Source organism: Megalops cyprinoides, chromosome 7, assembly GCF_013368585.1.
Source record: "Megalops cyprinoides isolate fMegCyp1 chromosome 7, fMegCyp1.pri, whole genome shotgun sequence".
NCBI lineage: Eukaryota > Metazoa > Chordata > Actinopteri > Elopiformes > Megalopidae > Megalops > Megalops cyprinoides.
In genome coordinates this window covers 24,196,401-24,223,526 of record NC_050589.1, presented here as the reverse complement: position 1 = coordinate 24,223,526, position 27,126 = coordinate 24,196,401, and the positions used below count along the sequence as shown (strand labels likewise).

The following is a 27,126-nucleotide window of genomic DNA, read 5'->3' as shown; positions in this document are numbered from 1 at the left end:
TACTGCCTGTCATGAAAAAGCTTTTATCTGGTGAGACACTACTTCAGGCAGGCAATAGCTTTACTCTTCAAATTTACAGTACGAAGATTGCTCTTTTGGTTCAATGGGCATTGGAAAGTGGAGCAAAAATAACCAGCACAAAAACACAAGACACTGATCATAGAGACAAAACAGGAATGAACACAAAGATCATTATCAAGATTCAGTACCAGGCAGCAAGCGCCACTTACCTGTTTGATGTAGAGTAGGTCCTGATGTCCAGTGAAAAATGAGTGGAGACTGGGCATTTCCAGGATGCTTTATAATCCTCTCCGTGATTCTCTGACCAATCCCCACAGCTCCTGACCCTTGGGGTTCCGGCTTTCTCATGCCTCATAAACTGGGTGGCAGGTAATTACCTGCCCCCTCACTGCCCACCCCCACAGAACCCCCTTTTAATCTGCAGTGAACCCCCCGCCTCCCCCCAACCCGACAGCAATAACATGAATGCAAACACTGCAAGTTGAACATCCTGCAATCCGAGTTCCCATCACAGAACACCCCAGACCATAAAGATTATACAACAATCTATATCGCAGTTTATTGCTCTCTACATCTTTCACTCACAAAGTGAGGTGATTAAATTTATGGACTGGAAGTCTGTTAACGTCATCTGACTTTTGGTCATGCTGAGGCATCTAGCGGTCCATTTATTTTTCCCGAAAAAAAGCAAGTGAGAAAGTAAAGTATGCGTAAATGGATTCAACAAAACAACTTGCTAGCAGGAGAAACAGTAGTGATTTTATTCAGTTGTGTCATGGTGTCACAAAATACTTCCCTGAACAGGTGATGGTTATTCATACATTTCTTGCCTGTCTTTTTTGTGTGATTTTGTTTTTTTTTTTTTTGTAAAAATGACCATGTGTAAAAATGCTGTACAAAGGTGACTCCCGTGGCAGTGTCCAGTCTGTGGGTGTGTTGTCTTCATAATACTTGCCCTTGCCCGCCCATCTATGGATCTTCTACAGAACATTTACAATGCCTCATTGACACTATTACAACATCAAAAACATATGACTCCAACAGAGGAACTTAAACGGTGAGATTTTCATAACAGTTTTGATGCCATTCCACAGAGTATGTTGTATATTTTCTCACAACAACGGTTATCTTTTTCGTTGGCTCAACATTCCAATAGATTAAAATCAGATAGAATCACAACCAAGGACTGAATCATTGAAGGTCACAATAATGTAGACTGGGCTGCTGAAGCGGATTGAGGGACCTCTGGTCATATAATGACACACAAGCAGAAGACAAACAGTAAATGATCTCCTGACATTCCTTTCTTTCCACCACGGTACCAGAACCAGGTCTGCCAGCCCAGACATGGCTCTGCATAGTTTTCCAATGTACTTTTGTCGAGCTGAGCTGGTGAAGGGTAACTGAGGCTTTATGCAGCCCAAAATGGGTGGAGCCATCATATGGCAGCTCCACATGGTAACTCCACCTGTTACAGGAGTGATGAAGACCCACTGTCTAGTCATTAAGACAATGACAAAACTCTGGCCCCACAACTTCTCTGATGCCGGTCTGGTTACAAGCAGACTAGGGCTGGGTTTAGCAAACAGCCCAATGATACTGTATCAGTCAGTGCAAAAACTGTAAGTAAGAAGAACATGCCTTACTGTAAACTGCAGGTGATGAGCAAAGCTGAAGAGTGGAGATGGCTTATGTGAACTGTAATATCAGAGCTATGACATTTAGATTAGAGCTATGACATTTAGATATTGGAGACTGTGAAACATGTTAATCATGGTGAATATAACTACTGCTGTACTTGGAACTTTATCATGGTGTGAAGAGGGGTGTTTCTGACTGAACTGCACGTGCATCTATGAATGCTCCGTGAGATAGCTTGGACAGCTGCTTCTGCCAAATAAATAAATAAAAAGTGATAACACTGGATCTATTACCTTCCAACAGAACATTCTTGTCATGCTCTGTTGCCACTGAACTTAAATGACCAACTACGATCAACACAAGTTCCAGTAGAAGAAAAAAAATCATAAAAAAGTAAAAAAAAAAAAACAGTTTCAATGTCTAATGCACATCGTCAGTATACAGTGCGTTTGACCGCTAGCCAAAACCAAACACAGGATCAAAAGCTTCAGATGTACCATGCAAATAGGGAAACTTTCCCGGACAACACAAGAGGGAGTTTCACAGAAACAAAGAGAGGCATCATCCATGACTGAATACAGGCTTATGAGAAAAAGGATATGAGCTAGACACATGGCTGAAAGCATACATTACATCAAAAGCTGGGGGTCCCTGGGGGTTACTAATGGGAAGAGTCAACATCAATGGACCAAAATTATAAATGATGCTGACCTGTGACTACAAATAAGCTTGGGCTTGAAACATTTCAGGCAACTGGGCTTTCTAGAGTTTTTTATGAAACATTTATATATAAAGGTAAAGTTTTTTTTTCATTTTTCAAACTACACCACTGAGATAAAACTTTCAGGAATCTTTGAGTTGACAGTTTTTTTGTGCCAGTTCCAGACACTCCCAGGTCTTTACAGTGACCGTGTGCATTCCCTGGAGTATATCGCCAGGTGCACCAATATAATGGCCCCTGTGGGCCTAACGCACATACACAAAAACAAAATTAAATAAATGTGGTCCTCTACCCACATCTTTGTACACGCTCTGTATCGCAGCACCATGGGAAAGGTCAGAGGTCAAGCCATACAAGTGCCACAGAGGGGCACTGCTGAGCTGGAGCCAGGGGACACAGAGAGCCTGTGCCATTAAAAAAACAGACAGTCAACATGATGTAGTGCCATCCTGCCTTGGGCCCGAATCTGAGTAATATACAAAGAAAGACACTGCAGGAGGCTTCGACACACATAAAAACAAATACAGGTACAAACCATCATGAATACAATCTACAGAAGAATAAGAAACAGGAATTAATATGTATAAATTACATAGGGACTTCAGTTGCGCAGCGGTTGAGGTCCATCTCCTGAAGGAAAATTGTAGTGGCAGGCTGAACAGACCAGGCTGTACATGTTTCCCTTCTTCTGGCCTCTTGACCAACAAAATTACCCCACTCATAACCAGGCCTCAGTTTTAAAGTTCATTGTTAAAAATAACCAGGTTCAGCAGTGAGAGCACATGCTGCAACAGGTCTAGAGGGTCCCTGTACAAGAATGCCAGTTCTGCCTGATCCACAAAATCCAGACCTCTCCCTTTCCATTTGGCAGTTGTTGGTGGGAGTGGCCATTAGTCCCTGAAGACCCGCCCCCTCAGGGGGTGGGGCTGAATCTGGCCATGAGTGGTCAGGTGTCAGGGCTGGGGTCCAGCGGGGGGCAGTCCAGGGGGCAGGAGGCGTCAGGTCTCAGAGCGTGAGGAGAGTTAGCTGCTTGGTTACAGCTCACACAGCCCTGCAGAACATGAAGGCAACACAGACACACAATCATGATCTGTGCCTGTGAAACACTGCTGATGGGAGGGAGACATACAGAACAGCAAATGGACAGCACTTTTGAGGAGAATGCTGCAAGTTTGACAGGGAGGGGCACTGCTGTTGGATGCAGGGGAATGTTGCTTTTCCTACACTACCTCAGTAAAAATACAACTTTATAACTGGCTAACATATATAAGCCATGATATCAACAAGGATGAATCCTTCTATCAAGCAAAAAATTAAAAACAATTAAACTGATGCTGAAAGACAATTAATCCCAAGGGTCTAATCTCTCTCTCTGTATATAGAAATAGACGTTGCTCTTGAAGGTCGTAGTTTAGAGCTGAAGGTGGTGGATTCCTCATGAGATCTGCACAGGCACAAAAAGGGATTGTTCACCTATGTGCGAGTATGAGTGTGTTTGTGAGGGTGTGGTGTCTTATGCAGCAAGCGCAGTGCCTCTGTGTGTGTTTTTTGGGTGGGGGGCACTACCTGTGTGTCGATCTCCTGGGGCAGGCTGTGCTGCTGGATCCAGGGGTGCACCTCTGCCAGCTCCTTCTTCTGCTCCTCTGTAAACACAGGCTGCAGAGGCTCCAGGAGCATCAGCTTCTCCCGGTCCTCCTTTAGAACCTCAGCCTGGTCCCTACACACACACACACACACACACACACACACACACACGCACACACACGCACACACAGTGTTTACTATGCAGTGTGGAGACCAGACACATCTCCCAACCAATCACATGCAATTCATAACTCTCACAGGGTACACCTATATACTTCCATGGCTAACATTATCAACAGTGTTATTTATAAAATATATGGCCCATTTGCAGTGGACAGTCATGAGCACTATACAACCAACATATATCCTTCATTTGATAAAATGACATATACATGTTGAGAAGCCCACCTTACAATCAAAGGGTAAATGGTAATAACCACCTCTTTATTTGGAAGGAAAGTGGCCTTTAACATGTCAAAGGGTGGATGGTTGAAGGCCAGGGCTTTGCAGTGACGTTACCTGGGGCTGATCTGGTAGGTCATCATGACAGGCTCTGGTGTGTTCTGAATCAGGCTCCACAGCGAGTTCTCCACACACTGCTCAAAGTTGGCCCGGTCCTGGGCTGCCTGGGCCACCTGGTCCCCCTGCTCTCCGCCAACTTGCTGGGACGTATGCGAGGAATCGTTGCTGGCGAAGTATTTGCTGCTGTTGCTGCTACCTGCATGAGGAGGTGGAGGAGGACAAGGTGAGAGGAGAATGTAGAGGTATGGGCCCTATTAGCACGGGGAGTGAGGACAGGTACCGCACCTGTGTGGCTGGTGGAGGTGCCGTTGGACCCGGACCCGTTGGACCCTGAGCCAAGGGAGCCCCCGGACTCACCGGACCCGCTGCCGGAGGCGTTGGAGCCGGTGCCGGAGCGGGCGTCCTCCTGCAGCAGCAGGTCCAGCAGCTCGCTGGAGGTGGACTGGGTGTCGTGGTTGGGATCATTGGGAGCACCCTCCTGAAAGGATGCACAGGAACAGCCAATCACAAACCAGCACCCACAACTGCAGTCTCAGCCTTCTCTGAGCCTCTCTTTCTCTTTTCAGATCTTCAATGATAACGAAATCTTTACTTCATTACTAGAGGGTATTACCGTATTACCGTACTTGTTATTAAAATCTATCATATCACGTCTGTACTTCCAATAGGACTCATTCCTTCTACACAGTGTGACAGATTGACATGTTCAGATGTGGTCTGTTTTTTACTCTATGTGCAGCTGACCCTGGATAAGGGCACCCACTGAGTGCTTAATATAAATGTAAATGTGACTCAGCATGTCAGGAGGTCAGCTATTGATGAACTGAAAGGCCAGAGTCCCCGAGGAGCGTGCAAGAACTCACCCCCTTGGTGCGCGGCTCCAGCAGGCCCTCCTCTCTGCCTGCCCCACCCTGGCTGTCCGCAGGCTTTGGCAGCTCCTCCTGAAGGAGATTCAGCTGCAGGGGGGAGCTGGAGCGAGAGCTGGAGAAGAGGTGGGTCGGCTGGGGCGAGTCCTCGTCCACCGAGGGGGGTCTGGGGGAGGAGGGCGGCGGCGGAGAAGGGGGCGCCTGGGGAGCGGACTGAAGAGGCTGGGTCATGGGGAAGGAGGTGGGGCCAAAGGATGAGGGATTGAAGGGTTGGGGGAGGAGGGGCGGGGCAGGGGCCAGTGGGGTTACACCCTGGGAGTACATGGGGAAGCCGGGATAGGTGGGGACGTTGGGCAGGATCACAGCCATGATGGGTGTCATGTAAGATCCGGCTCCTTGCGGGGGCGGTGCACCAGGCACCTGCCCTGTCTGCACACCGTGCATGCCTGGATCCAACGGAAGGCCACAGGGCATGCTGCTGGGGGGGACGCCCGGGTGGAGGGAGGTCATGGGAGCAGAGGGCACAGAGCCCCTCCACTGTGGCCCTGCCGCCGTGAAGCCTGGGGGCTGGAAGGGGTAGAGGAGGGGCCGGGGCTGTGTGGACTCGGGACGGGGCCAGGTCTGGCACAGAGGGGGCACAGGGGCCACGTTGGGCCTCTCGGGAGGGGAGACGTAGCTGTCAGATGACTGATTCATCCTGTGACGCTTTGCTTTGGGTCCCCTGTTCCTGCCTCTCCTTGTGACACCGCCCCCCTCTGGCCTGACGGCGTAGTTACCTGTGGGAACCACGGGGCGAGAGAGAGGGAGAAAGAACTGATTGCAAACAACCGACACACCACACCACCACAGCTTTGCTTGAACAGTGCCAGGCCGAGCTGGTCGGTGTGTCCTTGCTCACCGCGGTGCTGCGAGTGGGCGTGGCTGCTGTCGTCCTGCTGCAGGTAGCAGCTGTAGGGGCTCTGCAGGATGCGGTGCTGGAAGCGGTCCACGTAGTCCTGCTCCTCCTTCTGCGTGTGCGCTGCCAGCACCTCCTTTGTCAGCCCCACCAGGCGGAGCTCCTCCGACGCCACCGCCGAGCTGGCCTGAGCGCGGGGCGGCGGGGGGGTGGGGTCGGCCGGCTCGCTGCCCATCGGCGCGTCCTCCAGGGCCGTCACCTCTGTAAGGGAGGGTGGGCGAGGATGACAGTGAGATAACATAACCACAAACCCTAAAGCAAAGACTCCCCAATTCACACCAATCACTGTGTTTCACGTTTTTTCAGCAGACCATATCAGTGAGTTACAGCAGAGGGTAAGAACAGGCTGTGTGAACGCACATGTGTCTATATGTGTCTGTGTGAGTTGGTGTTTATGCGTGTATGTGTATGAGTCCATGCAAGCAAATGTGTATGTATGTATGTATGAGTGTGTGTGTTTGGGTGTGTGTACATGCATGCATATGTGTGTATCTGCGCATGTGTGCATATTCGAGTGTGTTGGTGCAAAGCACTTGCCAGACTCGGGCTGTGGCACGTGCACGATGGTGCTGCTGTAGCTGCACTGGCTGGTGACCGACATCACGCTCAGCGCCTTGGTGGACAGGCTGAGGTCGGTCAGGGGGGCGCCCACCACTGCGCCTGCCGTGCTGGCTGCCATCACCGCCGAGGCGTCACCAGCTGGTGCGTCCAGCATCGTCACTTCTGCCCAAGACAAACAGAACCAGATCACCCGACTCACGCCAAGAAACAAACCGGATACAGATCCTTTGGATGGGCGAGGTCAAGGAGCTCTCACCTTCAGGGCGTAGCGAGCTGGACACAGCGGGATTGGGCATCTTGTCTTCCTCTGAGGAAGAGGAAGAGGTAGCGATGGACAGAGACTCGCTCTTTCGCTTCAGCGGTGGAACTTTGTAGCTCTCCAGGTACCTGGAATGGAGACCACACAGAGAAGGGTGTCTGTAACTGGCTGAAACATGTCATATGGGGTGCCCAGATCAATCAAAGAGTGCACAGTGTCTGAAGAGAAAAGAAAAATGCCTACAAAGAAACACACATGCACACACACGCACGTACGCGCACACACACACACACACACACACACACACACACACACACACACACACACACACACACACACACACACACAAACACACACACACACACACACACACACACACACTCTTTGTGAAAGGCAGTTCTTCTAACCTCATGATGCTGTCAACACAGTTGATCTGCTGATAGGACGGAATGTGCGGCTGCTTCCTCGAGTCTTTGTGAGAAGGGGCATGGCTAACTCTGCTCTCCATTGGCTGGGAGGTGGGAGGAGGAGGAGCTCCAGGACCTTCTGTGACATATGACATGGGAAGGTTAGATGGTACTAGACCTAGAACAGAGAGGGTCTTCTACTGACCCAGAGGGAACGGCACTCACCAGAAATAATTCTCCCCATGGGGTGAAGTTTGCGTCGAGAATCCAGGTACACCTGCTGACCCCAGCTCTTCACCTTATTTATGTCTGCACAGATCTGCTGCAGTGTCACCTAGACACACACACACGCACACACACGCACACGCACGCACACGCACACGCACACACAAAGAGCCACAGATACACGATAAAGACGCACACACACAAATCACAAGGTCAGTGACAATCAAGACAACATGCACGCTAAATAAATAAGATCCCAATGCAGCTTTAACAGTTCATCATTTCTGTCTCTCAGTGTGCAATTAAGGCTGGCCACAGCAGTGCAAAGTCCACATCCTGCTGCTCTGTTGTGTGAGTGCAGCGAGGAGCCACTAGGGGGCGGTGTCTCACCGGCTCACGATGTGTGTCCTCCCACGCGTTGCCGTTGCTTTCGCTGGAGGATGCCATGCTGATGTTGGGCTCATGGGAGCCGTTGCTGCCCATACTGCCATAACCGCTGGAGCCATTGTTGTGCACCGGCTGGCAAGAGAGAGACAGTGCAAATGAGGCAAGGCAGCAGGGAGGAGGTGGATGGTATAAGGGTTTCGCTTTTAATCATCACTTTATATGTACTGAACAATGTAATGTGATAAGATCTCCAGGGATCTTACCCTGGAAAACAACATGTCTATACATCTCTGCCCACCTGCAGCATGACTCTGTGTCTCTGTCTGCATAAATGCCCACCTGCAGGAAGAGTCTGTAGATCTGTGCCTGCAGCTCCTTGATCTCATCGTGGTCAGCGAGATCCTCTGCTTTGTCCTGAATGGCAAACACTTCCTCATTCAGAGGTCCCCTGGGGGAACAAGACAGACAGAAATGTGAGGGCAAAGGGGTGTTGCAGGTGGCATACAGAGAGAGTGTTGGGATATGTATAGGGGGCATCTGGAGTACAATGAACCAGCCTGATTCCAGCTCTAAAGTGGAAAAGCAGTATAATGAGGTGGGCTGTTTCCAGCTCGAAAGCATGGAAGGGGAATATAATGAGGTACACCGCTAGATGAATACAATGAGCTAGATCTACCTCCACAGCAGGAAAGCTGTGTGAGGCAGCCTGGAAAAGCAAAACAACAACCCAGTCTAGTCCCAAAAGTATAGTGGAAAAGTATATAATGCCAGCCTGGTTCAACCCCTCAGCAGAAAAGGGGTGCAGGCCTTGCCCGGTTCTGGGGTGGTGGAGCAGGTGGGACTCACGTGCGGACTTTGTGCCTGCCGATGACAAAGGCCACTTTGCGGCTCCAGGGGTTGACAAAGCTGGACCAGCTGGTGTCCAGTGTGACGTAGTCTCCGTTCTGACAGCGGAAGCGGATGGGAGAATGCTCAAACGGCGGCTGGCCCGCATACTTCAGGACTAGACAGAGACAAGAAAAGCCAGAGCAGAGTTAACATTTCAAGCTCCCGTTTTGCTTTCCTTACATACATACATTGGTATATATCACAGCTAAAACTGAAGCTAAAACTTGATATTATGCAAGATTCCAGCACTGATATCCACGTGAATGCTGGCAGCAGTCTGCCAGATGGAGGTGTCAGAGGAGGAGGATGAGGGCTGTGTGGGTGTTGGTGGGTGTCTTGTTTGTGCTGATGTACGCTGATGTGTGTATGTGCATGTTTGCTGTGTACTGCATATGTATGAGGTACTGTTTGTTACAATATATGCTCTATGCGTGACTGTGTATAGGTGTTTGTATGTAGGTGTGTGTGTGTGGCTGTGTTGTTGGGTGTGTATGGATGCGCATATGTGTGTGGTGCCTGTATGTGACGTACTCTTTCGATGCAGGGCCAACATGAGGGTTCGGTCCTCTGGGTGCAGGTAGCTTAGCACGGAGGTGCCAATCAGGTCCTGAGGGAGGTATCCTAGCAACGGCACAGCACTGCAGAAACACGACACAAGAAGTCAATGTACTCTCTCACACTTTACCACTAAATAAAAAAATCATTAAATTATCAGCATTATAAGTTCATATAGAGAAGTTGAGTTCAGAAGGTTTATGAGGTTGAGCATCTTCTTTTTGAACCGAAGGAGTCCCTGCTCTTCAGCATGGGCTCTACGTGATTTCCCATTTCCCATGTGGTGCTGGCTGGGGGGGGGGTTCGGTGCCTGGTGCTTACCGGTCGTCCACCTCCATGAAAATGCAGCCAGGTGAGTGAGTGGTGGTGAAAATGCGTTTGTCCAAGGGGATCCTCGGGGCTGGAATGAGACGAGCACAGATGTCATACAGAAACACACACACAGTTGTAAGTCGATGCTGCCAGTACAGCAGGGTTCTCATTGCCGTACCTTCATATCCTGAGTGTATCCGCTCGGCCAGTGCTAGGCAACAAGGCTGGCCCTGCTCCCCGTCCACGCCCTGGACCTTCAGCAGGTACGGTGTGATGCGGAACGGGTTGTAGCGCATCAACCCTTCGCGGTCTTTTCCGCCCCTGTATGAAAGCGGAAGCCCGACATTTCAGTACACACCACACTCATCTGACAGCCTAATGTTTAAAACACAGTCCTAACGTTCAACATTTAAATATTCAAATTCAGGGTGGCCTCAGACATGGCAGTAATCACGAAATCATGGCAACATTCACAAGACTGACACTGATGAGAAATAACCATCTACTTTGAGAGCACTAAACTTTGACCGTATAATTATGCAGTAATTGAATTACACTACAGACAAAAGTCTCTGTGGTGTGATTTACCAAACCAATGCATATGGGCAGTCATCCAATGTTTGAGGCTGTTTCATGCCTTCAGTTTGGCTCACATTTAATGCATCTACAATAACTGCGAGGAGAAACTCTCTGACAAGCTTATCTCAAAACAAAAAAGAAAAAAAAACACTACTCATGTGCTCCCCGAGGGTATGATATTACTTAAAATAGGTCCATGCCTTGTGCCTTGCTCACCACTGGGTCTTTTCTCACAAAGAGGAGCTTTGCGTCATTTGTGAGCCTCTTTACACAGTGGAGTAGAGCATGCCTCCTTAAAGTATATTCTCACCTGTAAAACTCACCTGTGCTTCTCAAACAATGGGTGGTCTGTGCTTGCATGCATTGTATAATCCAAGCCAGCGCGTCTAAAGACACTTCCACAGCTGGCCAAGTGAGTATCCCCAGAGTTTGCATTGCAATAGCACTGTCACATACAAGACCCATCTAACAGCGATGAAAGACACAGATACTTTTAAATACAAAATACTGAGCAGAATTTTTCTCCAGATATACAAGCTTATATTAATAAGAAGTAGGGATGCACCGATTGTGAAATTCTGGGCCGATACCAATACCGATGTTTACAACAACAATTTGGCCGATAGTTGATGCCGATACCAATGTTTTTTTTTGTGTTTGTTTGTTTATTTTGTTTTTGTTTTTATTCCTCCTTTTGTGCCAGGGAAACTAGCTAGTTAGCTAACTAACCTTAAGTTGCTAGTTAGCTAGTAAACAGTACTTAAGATCAGAAGTCAATACCTTGGCTTGCAGTACGAATGTTAAAATTAACTATTTGTTCATAAGAGACATGATGAAGCTGTATTGGTTTGATAGCTAGCAAAGTGAGTGAAAGCCAAATAAGCTAGCTAGCTACTTGCACATTCAGCTGAAAAGTACAAATACCACCTTACAAAGACAAATCTAGGTAGCTAGCTAGCTACAATACAAACAAAACAATAACCATAAGTAGCTAGTTACTATCACATTCCACTGACAAATACAAATATCACCTTGCAAACAAACACATAGCTAGCTAGCTTCAATAAAAACAATGTAGAAAGCTAGATAGCTTGCTAGCTAATTTGACTTTCACGCACTTTGTCCGCTGTCATTACTAAGAGCTATCTAGCTAGCTATCAAACTAAAAAAGCAACATCACATCTCTTCTTACCAAATAGTTAATTTTACCGCAGACACTGCAAGCAACCTGTTCTGACAACTTTAGTACTGTTAGCTAGCTAGCTACCAAATTAACATTATAGTTACCTAGCTAGCTAGCTAGGTAGTCTGTAGTGAGTGTTTTAGCTAGCTAGTTAGCTAAATGCGCCAGGTCTTTCTTTAAAATGAGTGGATATAACCTTAAAACCAGCTACTGTTTTATTTCTTCAAAAGGTAGATACAGACACATGTCAAACTTTTGGTCCACTTTGCCATAGATGCTGACTGAAGAGTTGCTCTGCTCCCACCCTGAGCGTGACGTAAGAGCAAAATGGCCGCCATGTGAATAAGGCTATTTATAGTACCACCTATTGGATCTTCTCCGAATCTGCAGCTGGGTAGGCTATTGTTGTCCGAGTCAGACTGTAAATAACCAACAAAACATTTAGCCTGTGCAAAACTGATTCGACACAACAGATAAACATCGGCCACTGCCATCGGTGAATGTCACCTTATTTGCCAAATGGCCAATGTTCGGCCGATATATCGGTGCATCCCTGATAAGAAGCCATTCTTTTGATCAGTTTCCATAACTTTATTAATCTGCCCAGAACAACATCTTCCCCAGCTCACACGATACATATCCTTTTACAGAACTGGATACTTACTGAAGTAAGTAACGTTGAGTACCTTGCTCAGGGGTACAACAGCAGTTCTGCACCTGGGACTTGAACCTGCAACCTTCTGATCAGAAGTCCAATTCCTGAATCCTACACCACATTCCTAGGCTTGCTCGCCAAGATTAAAAATGAGCGAATCAAACAGACTTCTCCAATTCTACCAAGACCATTGCCATGATTACATGCCACCTCCACCTATTTAGAATGCTTTGGTTTTCATAACAATTTTTATTAAATGCTTTTTACTGTGAATGGATGGAAGTTTTTTATAATGTCATCTGAAATTTGCAGTTAATAGATGTTTGGGAAAGTAATATCAGCATTTCAAATGAAATGAAGCATTTGAAATGGAAAGTTAAGGTTTGACAGAGTAAGAATTGAACACGCAAAGATTCCTTAGGCTTGCCAGCTATCTGCTGATCAAAATCACTCCGTAACTATGCATACCAGTTCTGTGTGCTTTCTGTATTTATTTTTTATTGAGAACTGCTTGTGTTTGTTCATCAAACGGATGATTCGTTTCAAATTCTTATTACAGCTTGTGCGAGCTGAAAGTGTTTCATATCTGCAAAAATCTCAGAGTCCGTGCAACTCTGGGGAGTCCACACAACAATCACTTCAGAGGTAAACCACACCATAAGGGCTTTGTCCCTGAAATCCTCCCTCTGAACCTGCTGAGTGACAATCAAATCTGTATGTAGGGTGAATGTAATAGACAGTGATTCCAACGTGTTCTGTGCAGTCTATGAAACAATCATTCCTTTCAGGGCCCTCTGTCCATCTCTATGTCTTTCTTCACTGGATTTGAATGACTGACCTGATCCTGCAGAAGAAGGACTTGACCAGAGTGCACTCGTACAGGACGGCTGCTGGAAGGGGACAGAGACAGGAAACATTAAGGACCTTGTTCCTCTAAGACATGGCTGTCCAGGCTCGGGCCTGCAGGGACACCCTGTGTGCTGGTTTACACCTCCACCCATTTATAATTCATACACCTATTTACGATGTTCTGCCACTGATACTGATGCTGTACCTTCCACATTGAAAAGGTTTCTGTCACTGTTTCTGCTATTTTAAGTGTTCTGATTTGCTGGCTGGTTGTGAACATTCTTGAAGAGGTTTCATCCGAAACAGAAAATCCATGACAAGGCAGATGGCAAAGCAACCTCTGAGAAGGAGCATGGAAGGAATGCACGAGCTGAACACCTGGCCATGAATATAGAAAATCTGTGGTTTTGCGACATCACATTGATACCGGTACATTGATACCGCATGTTTATTCACAGATTACCTCTCAGAAACCTGTTACGTGCTCTGTAGCAATCCCTTTAGAAAGCCTATGACTGGTATTACACTGGGGTTATAAACACTTACAGTATGGACATGGGTATTGACATCTGCCCTCAGGAAACAAAGACATAGTAAGGGGTAATAAGTAAAATAAGTGTTCTGTTTCAGAAAATCAGCTCAAAGCTAAAAATCATAGAAACACCTGAACTCCATGTTCTGACCAATTAAAAGACCTGAAGGCTGGAATGGAAGCCAGCGCACACAGTGTCACCCCAGGAGCCAGTCTGGCCCAACCTGCTCTAAAGGACCAATTCACAGGCGGTCTGGGTCTCCTGCTCACCCCTGTTGGACCCCATGCTCCAGGGTGGCAGGTGGGGCTGCGCAGTGTGGCAGTAGAAGACGTTTGCGTCTTGGTGGTGCAACAGCTCCACAAATCGCACTGAGTCCAGGAAACTCCGCCTGCAGCTAAGGATGCTGGGAGCCTGCTCCGACACGTAGACGATCCTGCCGCTAGTTAGCGAGAACACCACCACGAACATGCCCTGTGCGCAATGAGAGAATGATCACATGACCCTCAGTGTTCATCACGATCTGGGAGGGCTTACCATGTGACAGCACTCTGTACTCAACGGGGGCGGGCTTTACCGTATTTTTGAGGGTGTGCTCTGAGGTGACGCTCTCTAGCTCTTCCAGGCTGCAGACTGTGGCATCTTCTCGCGCTTCCATCCCACTCCGCATAAGCAGCCTGTGATACTCGCTGTTAGCTGCACAGGGCATCAGAGAGAACAGACACACATGAGAGCTCCACCCCAATCACTTTCAGAGGGTGTTAACTGCCAAACGTAAACCAAATTTTTTTTTGTAAATTTGGGATACATATTTTTTGAGGAGACAATTAGAATCTCCCATGCACTTTGGCTTTGCAGCAGGTATTCAGCCAGCATTTTAGAATGAAAGACTCTTACTGAGTAACTACATCAGTGGACATACTTAATCATTCAGCCTAACCAAAAACTGGTTTACGGTAAGCCTGGCTTGCTTAGGCATTTCACCAGAGCAGGCATACCCTGCACTTGCTTGACGCAGCTGAGCGCATAGTTGAGTGCTTCCACGGTTCTGGCCTTGTTGTGCCCACGCTTCTCAGATGGCAGCCTTTTCTTCATCTCCTGCATGGCCTGCATCATCTCTCGATGAGTTTCCTTCCGCCCCTGCTCTTGCTGCTCACTGCATTTAGAAGAGAAGCCCATCAGTGCCTTGCTTACAGCCAGAACAAGCTAATCTCCTTCGGAGGCATTCAGAGAAACCTGGGCTCTACTACCCAGGCAAAGTTTCAACAACGTTTTGTAAAAGGGGCTGACAGGAGGTGAAGCCCACAGCTCACAAACAACAATTTCCAGCTCTGGACTTCCAACACTCGTCATACACTCTGTGAAAAGAATGCAGACTCAAATATCAATAAAATCCCACAGGATGAGACCTACCTGCCATCATTCTCTGTGTCATGAGTGATGGGACCAGTGTGCCCATTGTGGTGGCTACAGGTGAACCCCCCTCCCTGGGACACAGACCTGTGGGGACAGATGAGAGAGTGCATGAGCAGTCCTTTACCATACCTACACCCTGACTCACGCACACGCTTTGATGAGACGCTGCTCGGGTGACTAACTTCTCAGCCTTGTCATCAAGTGACCAAAACATCCTTGCCCGCCATGCATTCTAACTTTTCTTACCAAATGAAATCTATTTCATTAGAAGAAGAGTATGAGTTTTTTTGCACTAGAAGCTTTGGGGCTGAATTATGAGTCTTGAACTCAACCAAGCCACCAAATGTGCTTATGGTTTGCGGTCTCTCCAAGAGAGAGGTGTCAGGAAATCATTTAGCGCATTAACCCGCACTGTGATGACGCAGACTTATTTTATTCAGCTCATTGATCTGGTTTTATGTCTAGCTAGCAGCCTTGCTAGCTACTTTAAGTTCCACTTGGTTCAGGTATTGTTGATTTTTGAGAAACGTGGATATACTGAGGTTATTTTTAGTCAAATAACATCTGTGACAGGGAAAACACTACACACACTGTCATTGTTGCAATTATTTTGAGTTTTCCACTTATGCAAGCTAATGGCTAAGAAATAGCCTACATACACACCTCTCCCTTGCTAACTGCTACACTGTGACCTTGATTTGTATTATAAAAGAAGAGAGTTGAACTTGAGAGGAGAAATCCACAAGCCTCCAATTTTCCTCTTCAAGACAACTCAACATTATTATTTTATAGCTTCTAAAGTGTTATCAGCCCAAATAGAACAACCCAATGTTTGGACAAACGTGTACTGCAATAAAACAGGACAATAAAACTGTCAGCTGAACTTGACTATCTACTTGAACGAAATTCAGATGAATTCAGATTCGCATTGTCTAGTCAGCATTTCACATTGCAGGAGGTTGGGGTATAAAATTTCATATTGTTAAAACATGGCAACCATGTCCATGTCCACCATTGTCCTTTCAGGCAACCAAAAACAAATGCCTAGTTGCCCAGCTCATGCCCAGTCATGGCTGGTTACATTCTTGGTGCTGCTGCACAGAATTTGGTAGTAGAAGGGAGGCTGTATGTGCCAATCACATGCTAGGAGTGAGGAAGGGCTCTCACTGTAGATGGCATGCTCATCTAAGAGTAATTTAGGGATGTAGAATATTCAAGTGAGTTGTGACCACCAAAAACCAAGTTCAATCTATTTTTTAAAATAACATTTGATACAGTTCAGTAGAGGCTGAAGAAAAAGTACACTTTGTCTCCACACCGAAACTCAGAGACAATGGCCAGCACAAGCACACGTTGTGCTTTGATTGAGAACACCACTGTGTAAATAATAAATCCGCAGAGGTTAAAGATCATTTGATAAGGACCAACTGAAAGTACCCACAGCTGTTCTGTAATGGAAAACTAAACTGACTGCACTCCTGCCATGTATTGTGCACATAGCTGGGTGGCTTTTATTGCCTTCTAAATGTATTCATGCACACACATGAAAAAACTGAATATATTAAAAATAAATCAATAAATAAAGTTAAGATGAATGGTGCATTGAAGTATGACCATATTTTTATTTTACTGTATATGTAAGAATGAATGTGTTTTTTTCACATAAATACTTAATATAAACAAACATTTCCCAAGATTAGCATAACCACTGCAGCCCCCTACAGTATTTGTATGTGAGTATGTGTGTGTATAGGGTGCGGAGCTGCCCAAATGCATGGTGCTCTGTGTGTATTTATGTGTGCTTGTAGTATGAACAGGGTGTGTGTGCTTGTAATATATGAGGGGTGCGTGTGTTAAGGTTGTGTGGGTGTGTGAGGCTTGAGGGTGATTTTAGTGTGTGTAAGACGTAGGTGATTGTGGTGCGTGTACAGCGTGGGTGTTTCCACGTGAGTGAGGGGGAGTGTTGCGTACCTCTTGCCACTGGTCAGGCATGCTGAACTCTTGGAGCTATGATTGGTGGAGGAATCCGTCCGGTCGTATCCACCCCCGGAGTCGTGGCCTTCGTTCATGTCCACATCGTTCCGGCCACGTTCTGCAGCCCCCTTCTCACATTCCTGCAGCATGCCTGCTTCCCCTGGCCCAGCATCGCCCTCTTGACACCCGCGACCTGACCTGGACCTGGACCTGGACATCCTCTTGCCCTCCTTGTCCCATGAATGTTCAGAGCGTCCTCTTCTTCCCCGTGACTCCGCTGTCGCTTCCTCCCCTTCCTCCTCCTCTTCCTCAGCTCCCTCTAAAAAGCTGCTGCTGCCCAGCATCACTGCTTCAAGCTAATCAATGAATATAGTACCACCTGTATGCACCAGCTGAGGGCTCTTCCTGTGCGAACACCTCAACTTATACAATGGAAAGAGCCTGTGAGCTAGCTGTTCAGTTTTTTTTGGACTAGGAACGGGTATATTATGGTATTCTTATGGTGTGAGCCACAAGGGTGTCCCATTGGTGTTTCCAGCTCACTATCTGTCGTCCATAAACCGTCGTGCTTTGGGAATAGAAGACTCCACCTGCAAGACAAACACAGATGGAAAAACATGCTTCAGTACAATAATGCTTTCACCCGCTCAGAGAAGAGCTGAGTGCACACTTTTCGTTTCAAGAACATCTGCAAGTCAGCAGGGAAGTAAAAAGATAGGAGTCACAATTGATTTGACTTCTTGTCCCCGACCAGATGACCACAAAGAACAACTCATCTGCTAAAAAGCCCAATTCATCCATATTTCACACAACAGGGATTCAATATGACATTTCTAATGGCTTTAAATTAGTAAATTAAATTAATACTACACCACAACAATGGCCACAATCATAAATCATATGCATAATCCAATATTTCTACACAGAATACTATGATCAACAGACACATGCTAATATATTGATCAACAGACACATGCTAATATATTACAGAATAAAACATAATTATGATCTCGCTTTGTAAAAAATAAAACCTTTTTTCACTCTTTATTTGAATGAACAAGAGCTACACAGCCACAGCAGTGTGTACCTCCATACAACACTAATGGCCAGCAAGTCGACTAACACACCATGCTGGTTAGCATGGCGCTGCGTGAAGCCACAAATCAACATTACATGGAATTATGTAAAACACAGAGAAGTTCCGCAGTGGCTCAGTTAGCAGGGCTTTTGCTTTGAGTACAGGCACAGAGAGCCTGGGTTAAAAACCAGCCGTGTTATTTGTCAACAATGACAGGGATACCACAGCAGTGGAACAAGTTGGTTTCATTCCGTCACTGTGGGACAGAGGCATGTAGGATGGCCTCAGCTTCCTTGTCTCACTGTTCTCAGACTCACTATGATTCATCAAGAACCTGCAGGTTGCTCAGATGTGTTAGTGGATGATGTCATCTGAAAAATTCAACAACAGATGACATCAGCAGAGTAGAGCCTATCCCACTCTGCTGTCGTCCCTTGTATCACATGGAGTCTGAGAAAAGCGTGAGTGTTTCAGCGAGCTGCAGTCATAGCACTTCAAGTACTGCTGAACGAGTGCAGAGGTTGTCACGGTGATATAAAATTAGCAAAAAACAGAGTTGCATAACAGGGAAAAAGGCATTAGAAATGAATTAATTCAAGTGCAAAGCTGATGAGGTTACTACACAGTGGGATGCTAAACACTTGAAAGACTTGGGCCCAGTGGTTTATTTTCAAGAAATCACTGTCATATGCATTATGCAATCACAACAACAAGAACAGCAGTAATAATAAACAGAACTCAAAACATAAAAAAACAGAAAAATAGAAGAAACTGATGAGTCAAGTATCAAAATTTTAGTTAAAACCCAGTGCAAAAAAGTATGTATTGAGCCACTTTTTAAAAATGCCAACTGAGCATGTCTCACTAACATTCTTAATTTACCTATTAATGATGTTAACTCTTGATTCTTATTATACAACGTTATTGTATAATTGCATCATACAACAATACAATGGTGGAAGCTCATTAGCAAAGTAAAAAAGATTTACAACACTTCCTGGCTCCTGCTAGTGGCCTGACCTTTTCAGGTGCTAAAAGAAGGTTGATATTTCGACCGCAGCACCGCATGTCTTCAGATTCGTATTGGATTTCAACTGGAGCGCTGAGCTTTAGAACCACTGATCAAATTATTAATGGTCTCTACCCAGCAAAAATATCAACAGCATAATGAAGAGTCAGCGGCCATTCCCTCAAAGCTCAGCCTATTGCCACCATTTTATCAATAACTCATTTCCCACTTCAAGAGGCATTTTAATCCCCGTTTTCATCAACAGCTGTAAAACGCAAAATCACAAGCATCGCTTTCAGTACAACAATCCTAAGCAGGTTAACGAGCCATACAATTAGCTGCAGCTCTCTTCTTTAGTTACGTGGGATAAAAGGCTACCAGCAGACATTGTAAACTGTCAGATTTAATTTATCTGCAAAAACGCAGCTACTGTTCTATTCTCTTTGATTGCTATATCAATTCTTTCTAGAGATTATTGTATATCCACACTATAGATCTCATAACGCTCTTCTCAATTCCAAATAAATCTGCCCTCTGTCAGTGAAAAACCAGTCAAAAGGGGGTTATTCCATAATAAGCAGGTAGCCAATCCATCTCAAATTCTGCTAGAGTAATATCACGTAAATGATTCTTGGTATACGCAGATATGTAACATAATAGTTAGAAACTAAACAAACAAAATTACATGGCAGTGACTGATAGAATATCATTTATTATTTTGCACTGTTTTATCACTGTAGTTCATGTGCACTGTATTGTGAAAAGTAACCGATGGCTGTGAGTTCCCAGTAAAGCTAGACAACAGTTAGCACTGTCGCTGTCCATCAAAAGAACTAGTCTACTCTTTACCACAATGCCCTAGTTCTGGCCATGGATACTGAATTCGGAGGCTTTTTTTTTTGTTTTTTGTACCCTTCAAATCATGACTTCACTAACAGAAAGCAATGGGGAAATGCTGCCGTTCATTAGAAAATCCCCCCTAGGGATGCTTTTAATTCTATGATCACATGCAGTGACTGGATTGTTTTGAACTTTTTAGAAAAAATAGCCACAGTCTGTAACTCATTTCTGAGAGCACACCAGCCAAGGGGTCAGCTGACCAGGTTTATTCCAGCTGCAGCCCCAATCTTCCCTGCACGAGATGAACAGGGTGCCACAGCTGCGGTAAAAGTGGCTTGTGGCCAAGGAAACCCACACTAATATTCAAACTCAGACATGGGTCTGGGCTACAAGAGCAGGACTGGCTAAGCCAACAGGGAGCCCCCATGGATGAGAAATGAAATTAAATGAAACAGGTGCCACCACACACCCATTCTGATGGCAACACGTCTCTTTTATAAGAACAGCTGCAAATGATCTGCTTAATCCACGGATATATATCTAACCAACCTGGGAGGGACAGCTGCCAACAGAGTAACTGCAGGCAGGCAAATGACAACAACCTTTGAAAACAGACTGGAGAGAACGGAGAAAGAAACTGTTTAGACTTGAAAACAACAGAACCTTTGCCAAACGCTACGGAACACTGCACATACAGGCACAGCACAGTACAGTACATCTTGGACACGACACACCTCCTCATAGAGGAGTTCTTCCACATTTTTTCACAGCTACTGTTACTGTTAAGACATCTTGGAATTATGCAGTGACCACAAAAGTGTTACACAAATCAAAACGGTCTTATATTTTACATCCTTCTAAGTGGCCAAAAATATTTCTTAAAATGACATTTTTTGGAAAGAAATTCATACATAGGCATCAACTTCACAATTTATATTTGCCTAAGAAACTAATTTCAAGCATTTAAAAAGATATATCTAGATCAAAATGTCTTTGAATGCATGTTTCCCAATATCTTAACCAGGTATGTCCAAACTTTTGACTGGTACTACATGTGAATAATGTAGATGATCATACCCTTGCTGATAAGAAATTTTCATAGTGTCACGTCTGCTGTTTTTTGAAACAAAGAGATGGCAACTAGTGATGGGACCACAGTACACCAGCTGTTTAACTGCCAATATGAGTAACAGTATATTAGCAAGGTTGATGAATACTTGAAGAATCTCAAACAGCGGACTTCTACATAGACATTACTGTATGAAACAACTAACTATGATAATCATTTCATTTGAATGCAGTTTTATACAAGCTGTGTAGTGTACTTCTAAGGCATGGGGGGGACTGCTTGGGTTTGTTTTCCCCAGAAAATCGTTCCCTCCCACTTTAAGGAGGTGAGAGCTATATGACCACAACAATGTGTACTTCTGTACCTCGGCAATGGCCAGCCAGTCAATGAATACACCAGGCTGCTTTGCTATATTTGCTGTCACAAATCAGTAATGCATGTACATACATAAAATGTGGTGGAAGGCCACCTTTACGTTACAAGTGTAAAGGTGTCGGAGAAGAACTCAAAGGAAGCAGGCGTGCTGAGTTTATTGAACTATGAGATGACAGACACTTGAAGGACAGTGTACTGTGTTTATTGACAAGTTCCCCATCATGGTGAATCATTTTGTTCATTCAGCACATGTCGGTTCATTGCAATGAATGACGCTCATTAGCAAAATTAAAAGCACGCATCACATAACATCACATCCTGGTGGCTCTAGGTGCCTGACCTTTCCAGGTGCTCAAAGTGGGCTGGTGTTTCGACCGCAGCGCCACATGTCTTCAGATGCTTATCGAATTTCCACCAGAACACTGAGCTTTAGAATCATGAATCAAATAATGATGGTCTATATCCAGGAAAAAAATGTCAACAACATAATGAAGACTCAGCAGCTCATATCCTCCAAGTTATGTCTGGTGTCAACAGCTCAATGAATTACCCATCCTCTTCAAAGGACATTTATATAATTTTTGAACTGGGACAGGTGTGCAATGTGAGATGGCATATGGCTGCCACTTTCAATACGATGTCGTTAGAAAGTTAAAAATGGATAAGATCTACACCGTGGATCAGTGGACAAGGGCATATTACCCTAAAATCTAAAACCAACCATGGCTCAAACTCCAAGGAATACAATTTCCATTCTTGGACTTACTGAATGTTTTTCTCTTTCCTCTTTTTCCTTTTTATGGTGAAATGCAAATGATTTAAAATATAAATCATGTCAATTGCAGTATATTTGTATTTCAAAGTGCCCAGAGCAATGATACAAGTGCTGCAATCATCAAATTCAGTTTATTGGTGGTATTGAATAATACCAAGCTACTACTCAACACAAAACTTCAGTCTGTTTGAAAACCACTCTTACAAAACAGTTAGCATACCAGAGCTCAGCAGAACAGCACTAAGTACCCAATGCATTTAAGAAACACAAATTACATGCACTCCACTATATGTGGGAATATGCTAATATGCTAAGCAAATATTAAGCGTCCATGTAAGTGTGAGTATGTGTAAGTATGTGTGTGTGTGTGTGTGTGTGTGTGTTTGGGTGGGGGTATCTGCAAATTTATTTACAACTCACATGCACATAAACAGAATCACAAAAATTCAGAACAAGAGAAAGACCAGAAGAATCAGCTGTGGGTGCAAAGTAAATCGAATGCTGTAATATTAAGTAAGCTCCAACAATATGGACAGTGGGCTAAGAGCCATGAGCATATCTCTGAGACAAAGGGCTGGAACAGCCCGTGAACTGATAAGTGGGAGGCAGAGTTCAGCTCAGGATAAAAAACCCCGAGATGCGGCCAGTTCACTCTTGGCTGAACTTACGGCTACTGAGATCTCCGCCTACCTCAAAGTACTTTCTATACTCCCCTCAGCTGAGGACCCCTTCCAAAAACCACGACAAAGTTTTGTACTCTGTTGGCTAACCAAGCATGTCTGTGCTTCAATAAGGAGCCGAGTAGTCTAGATCTGTCATGAAGGGGATAACTGACTCACACAAAGCTCGGTTTAAAAGTTTGAAAAGAATTAGTGTTTAACCACAGGGAGTTGTTAAGTCTCCCAGTAGTACATGTTTTTGTTTATAGAGCCATTCTTTCATACAGGCCTACACTATCTGTGCAGCAATGTTTTGAATGGTAAGTTGAACATTACTGCTTTATGTTTAATGTCTCATAAAACAGCCATTACCTTTTTTTGGAACTGCAAACATGCCCCTATTTCCCAAGGACATTATTTTTACACAGTCTTAATGTTTCACCCTTTTTATTTTGTACTACATAAATCCGTTCTTAAGGTGATAGGATCTTGCGTCTAAAAGTCATTGCAGGTCACCACAATTAGCTAGTGACAGACAGCTCTGGATTGCAGGGTAATTTGTGTATCAGTTGTTCATTATTCAGAAGTCGCTGGCATCCTGACTATGACGTTGAGTCCAACAGGTAAGTAAGCGTCTTAAATTACTGAACCCCAGTGGACACCGCCAAATGCAAGATCTTCACATACAGCAAGGACTCAGATTTCACTGTGCAACCACGGCAGCGTTCAACATTAACGGTTGCCCAATCGGCCGGATCAAGTAAAAACATGTAAAGCCAGGCGATGACTTGCACCATTGAACAGGTGACGATTCAGAGCAAATTCAGCATTTCAGTTCACAAAATCCCCGGTTTCTGTGTGCATGGCCTGCTCTGTCCTGTGCGCCTTTCACATTAATTGCAAGGTAAACCTGTTCCCTCCTAACTCTTTTAAAGCTTATTAAGTAACCATAAGTGAAAATTTTTAATCAAACGAAACGACAACAATGACATTAACTACTGCATGGCAGGACTCATTTTTGACTTTGAGGTCAGGTGACCACAGGTGATCGGAAAGTTACTGGCTTACCGACACGTTTTGTTAGTTTTATAGCTAGTTAAGTATAATAACTTAACTCGGTTGGTTAATATCGGCAACTACTGTGGTAGCTGATCATTATATCACTAGGTAGCTGGAGAAAACTATACAGGCAGCTAGCTAGTTGTGTGTTCTTAGTTATCGTATTTTATAAACTAGGGCAGATGATGACTTTCAGCCAGAAAGGTTTAACTGACATGGATTTACGGATCCTGAGCTCGCAGACACTGCTCACTGATGCAGCTTATGTAGTTTCCAGCAACGAAGCTATATCCCAGCTATGAAGTTGGATTTTCCACATCTGAAAAACCAGCGGAGTGTCACTGGTGTCACTGTCCAGTCTGACTTGACTAATTCGCCTGACCTGCCTGCCTTGCGCTGCAACAAATTAGTGCCGTCAGGTTCAGCTCGACAACTCTATTGACTACTTATAAAGTCACTAGCAATATGTGTCTGAAACAGAAACCACCTAACAAACGTAACCTCCGTGGCTAACGCTACCTACACGCCAGTCAACAAGCTAGTTTGCCACTAGCTAGCTGGCTAACACTCGGTCATCTTACTTTAGCGAAGTTTAGTTAGTTAACTACCCAGCTAGCAAGCTATAACGCTCGTAGTTAACGTTACGTTTTCTCTTGGAAAAGGCATCGTTTGTACCATGTTTATAATTCTGGCACCCGCTGAAGCAGCGCCATGCAGTCCGGTCATGCAGATCGGGCAGTGACAGTGGCTCAACGTGGACCTTGTTAAACGACCTAATGTCTACAGTTTAGAACCACATACCCCTCGCTCACTTCTCATCAACTGGGAAAGAATGGGGTGAGTGCAGTGATAGCTGTTCAGGCGCCTTTTCAAAGTTCTTAGTAAAGCTAAAAGGCCACTCAGAAAACAGAATGTAGAATGCCACTACAACAATCTCTGCAAGGGAAGAACGAATCACTACAGACCGGTGAGCAAACTTGCAAGTAATTTTTACTTCGCTATGCCATATCCGGAAATTTAGTATAGGAAAGTAGATTTCGGACCCACTTACCTTGGGCAAGTGAGAAAGTAATAAAAAACCTTAACGCTGAAGCCTCCGTGAGCATTTTAGAACAAGAACCATCTGTTACACCATATATATTGTGTTTTACTATCTACATATATTATAATAAGGCAGATGAGATTTCTACTCACTGTATACACTCAAGTCAGAAATCAAATGAAATCCCTTGAGATAAACTAGTCTCATTTTTCTGGTTATCAAGCCAACAATTGCATAGCTAATTTCAGTCTGATATGAACCAAGAAGAGTTCAACGTTTTCTTAATCTATAAGACTCGTACACACAGTCTTCTGCACATTGGGGAGTTACAGGTGTCAGGGCCACTCGAACTGTTAACTCAAGTCTTTGTGACAAGGAATCCAACTTCTTCCACCTGTGTTCACAGTCACACCACCTGGACACGCTTTGATACACGAGCTTTTGCGCAATTCAACTCGCTAGCTCGCTATTACCTAACACTCCCAGACTATCCTGCCATCACAGCGTATCCAGCAGCAACAGTACTTAGCAAGCTCGTTAGCAACATTAAACGTTTGCAGCCATTGAAATGGATTGTCAAATATCCAGCTAGCTGCTGTGGTGCGGGCAGTGCAGGCCCACTCGTGTCACTCACCGACACGCACCGTTCGCATCGTAGCTCTGTAGATACAGATCACTAACAAGCTTGCAGACAATATATTATCAGCCAACTGGCTAGCTAACCGGAAAAAAAATCTGTTGTAGCGGGCTGCAGGTAGATGCGTGGCAAGACAGCATGAAAAAGAAGGCGGCAGTTATTTTCTAGATACTTTGTGTCAACTAACACTAAATGCAGATCCATCGAAAAGGTGATTAGCACCTCGCAATCCATTAAGTTAAAGAAGGCCCTCACTCACGTTCCTGTGAAGCTGGTTCTGCTCACGAAATAGCAAGCGATCTAGTTGTAACGTCACACTACATACCTCCTTTCCCTTGTAGAAGATTCAACGTCTTCGATTTTTAATTATATCCTCAAACAAATGTGTTTTTCAGCAGAAACTGTTTTGGCGGTAAATGATGATCGTTATTTCTATATTTTAAGTTGCCCTAGTTTCTAGTGGCTTTCTAGCTGTAAAATGTTAACCTCTTCCTCAACCATGGGCTCTACACAAACAAGCGCAACGTGAGTGCAGACCTACTGAGCCACGCCCCCGAGACGCCCATTCGCCAGTAGCCATTGCTATGTTTGACATGATTGGTCAAGGGGCGTGTTTAATTCGTTCTCCATTCTGAGCGGTTGCTGAAATTCTCTCACGTGTACCCCAATGTTATACAACCACTAGGCGAAGGACATAGCGCATGCTCTGCTGGGTGAGGTCGATAGGTGCATCGGAGGAAGTTTTGCTGGCTAGCTTCGGGGACGTGACGAATTTCTAGCTTGCTGGGTGGGACTGTTCTGCTGGTCGCCTGGACAGTCTTACTGTAAACCTCGGAGAACAGAAGTGTGACTCCCTGAGTTGCACTGTTGCGCAACGTTGTCGAAGTCAGTGTCGTACAATTTGTACATACGAAAAAAAAAAACAGACTCGCCAGAAAAAACATGTGTTAGTCCTAGTGACAGATTGTGGAGAGAAGGAAACCTTTGTTGCTATGTGCCTAGTATAAGAATACAAATGAACTAATATAGTTGTTACAGGTCCTCTGGCATACCCGATCGTCCAGTTTTTTTGGAAATTATATTTAAGATGATCCGGTGGTCCCACATCTACAATTTAAGGCATAGTTCCTTGAGCAACTTAGCTGTTCTTGTCTATTAGCTGATCCAGTAGAATGAAGCTGAATCTGCGCAGGTCGTCTGCAGTATTGTTCAGTGCTGACAACCACGATTTTCCAAGTCAGCTCATTGTTTAGACACGATCACACATCAATTACGGGGAAAATCTCTTGACATTAATTAAGCTGAATTTGGAATTAAGTTGCTTTGGTGTTTTTCAAACTAAGATGATATTGCAGTGTCATGAGTCTGTGTTATATTTGAGACTCACATATGTGGAGGCAGATTTCCTTGGGCAATCTGGATGTAGGTGAATTTGTTCTAACCACATTTTTCTTTTTTATTAACACCACACATTTACTGCACTGTACATGGGT

General features: G+C 45.0%; 1 protein-coding gene across 3 annotated transcripts; it reads right to left on the bottom strand.

The window, feature by feature from the left end:
- Nucleotides 1–758: 758 nt before the first annotated feature.
- Nucleotides 759–26,158, bottom strand: LOC118781211 (period circadian protein homolog 3-like). Of its 3 annotated transcripts, none has more exons than XM_036534141.1 (23): nucleotides 25,959–26,158; nucleotides 17,088–17,680; nucleotides 15,114–15,200; nucleotides 14,699–14,856; nucleotides 14,278–14,396; nucleotides 13,973–14,174; nucleotides 13,160–13,211; nucleotides 10,083–10,225; nucleotides 9,914–9,992; nucleotides 9,569–9,675; nucleotides 8,996–9,152; nucleotides 8,489–8,597; nucleotides 8,153–8,281; nucleotides 7,763–7,871; nucleotides 7,538–7,676; nucleotides 7,128–7,258; nucleotides 6,848–7,033; nucleotides 6,254–6,511; nucleotides 5,353–6,131; nucleotides 4,775–4,967; nucleotides 4,487–4,685; nucleotides 3,950–4,100; nucleotides 759–3,434 (listed from the first exon to the last, which is right to left on the bottom strand). In XM_036534141.1, the coding sequence occupies exons 2-23, from the start codon at nucleotides 17,432–17,434 to the stop codon at nucleotides 3,330–3,332; spliced, it is 3,939 nt and encodes a 1,312-aa protein (XP_036390034.1). In that variant the 5' UTR covers nucleotides 17,435–17,680; nucleotides 25,959–26,158; the 3' UTR covers nucleotides 759–3,329. The 3 variants fall into 3 exon arrangements, with proteins under 3 accessions (XP_036390034.1, XP_036390036.1, XP_036390035.1); XM_036534143.1 differs by having other exon boundaries at nucleotides 7,538–7,673; XM_036534142.1 differs by having other exon boundaries at nucleotides 13,160–13,208.
- Between the last annotated feature and the right edge of the window lie 968 nt (nucleotides 26,159–27,126).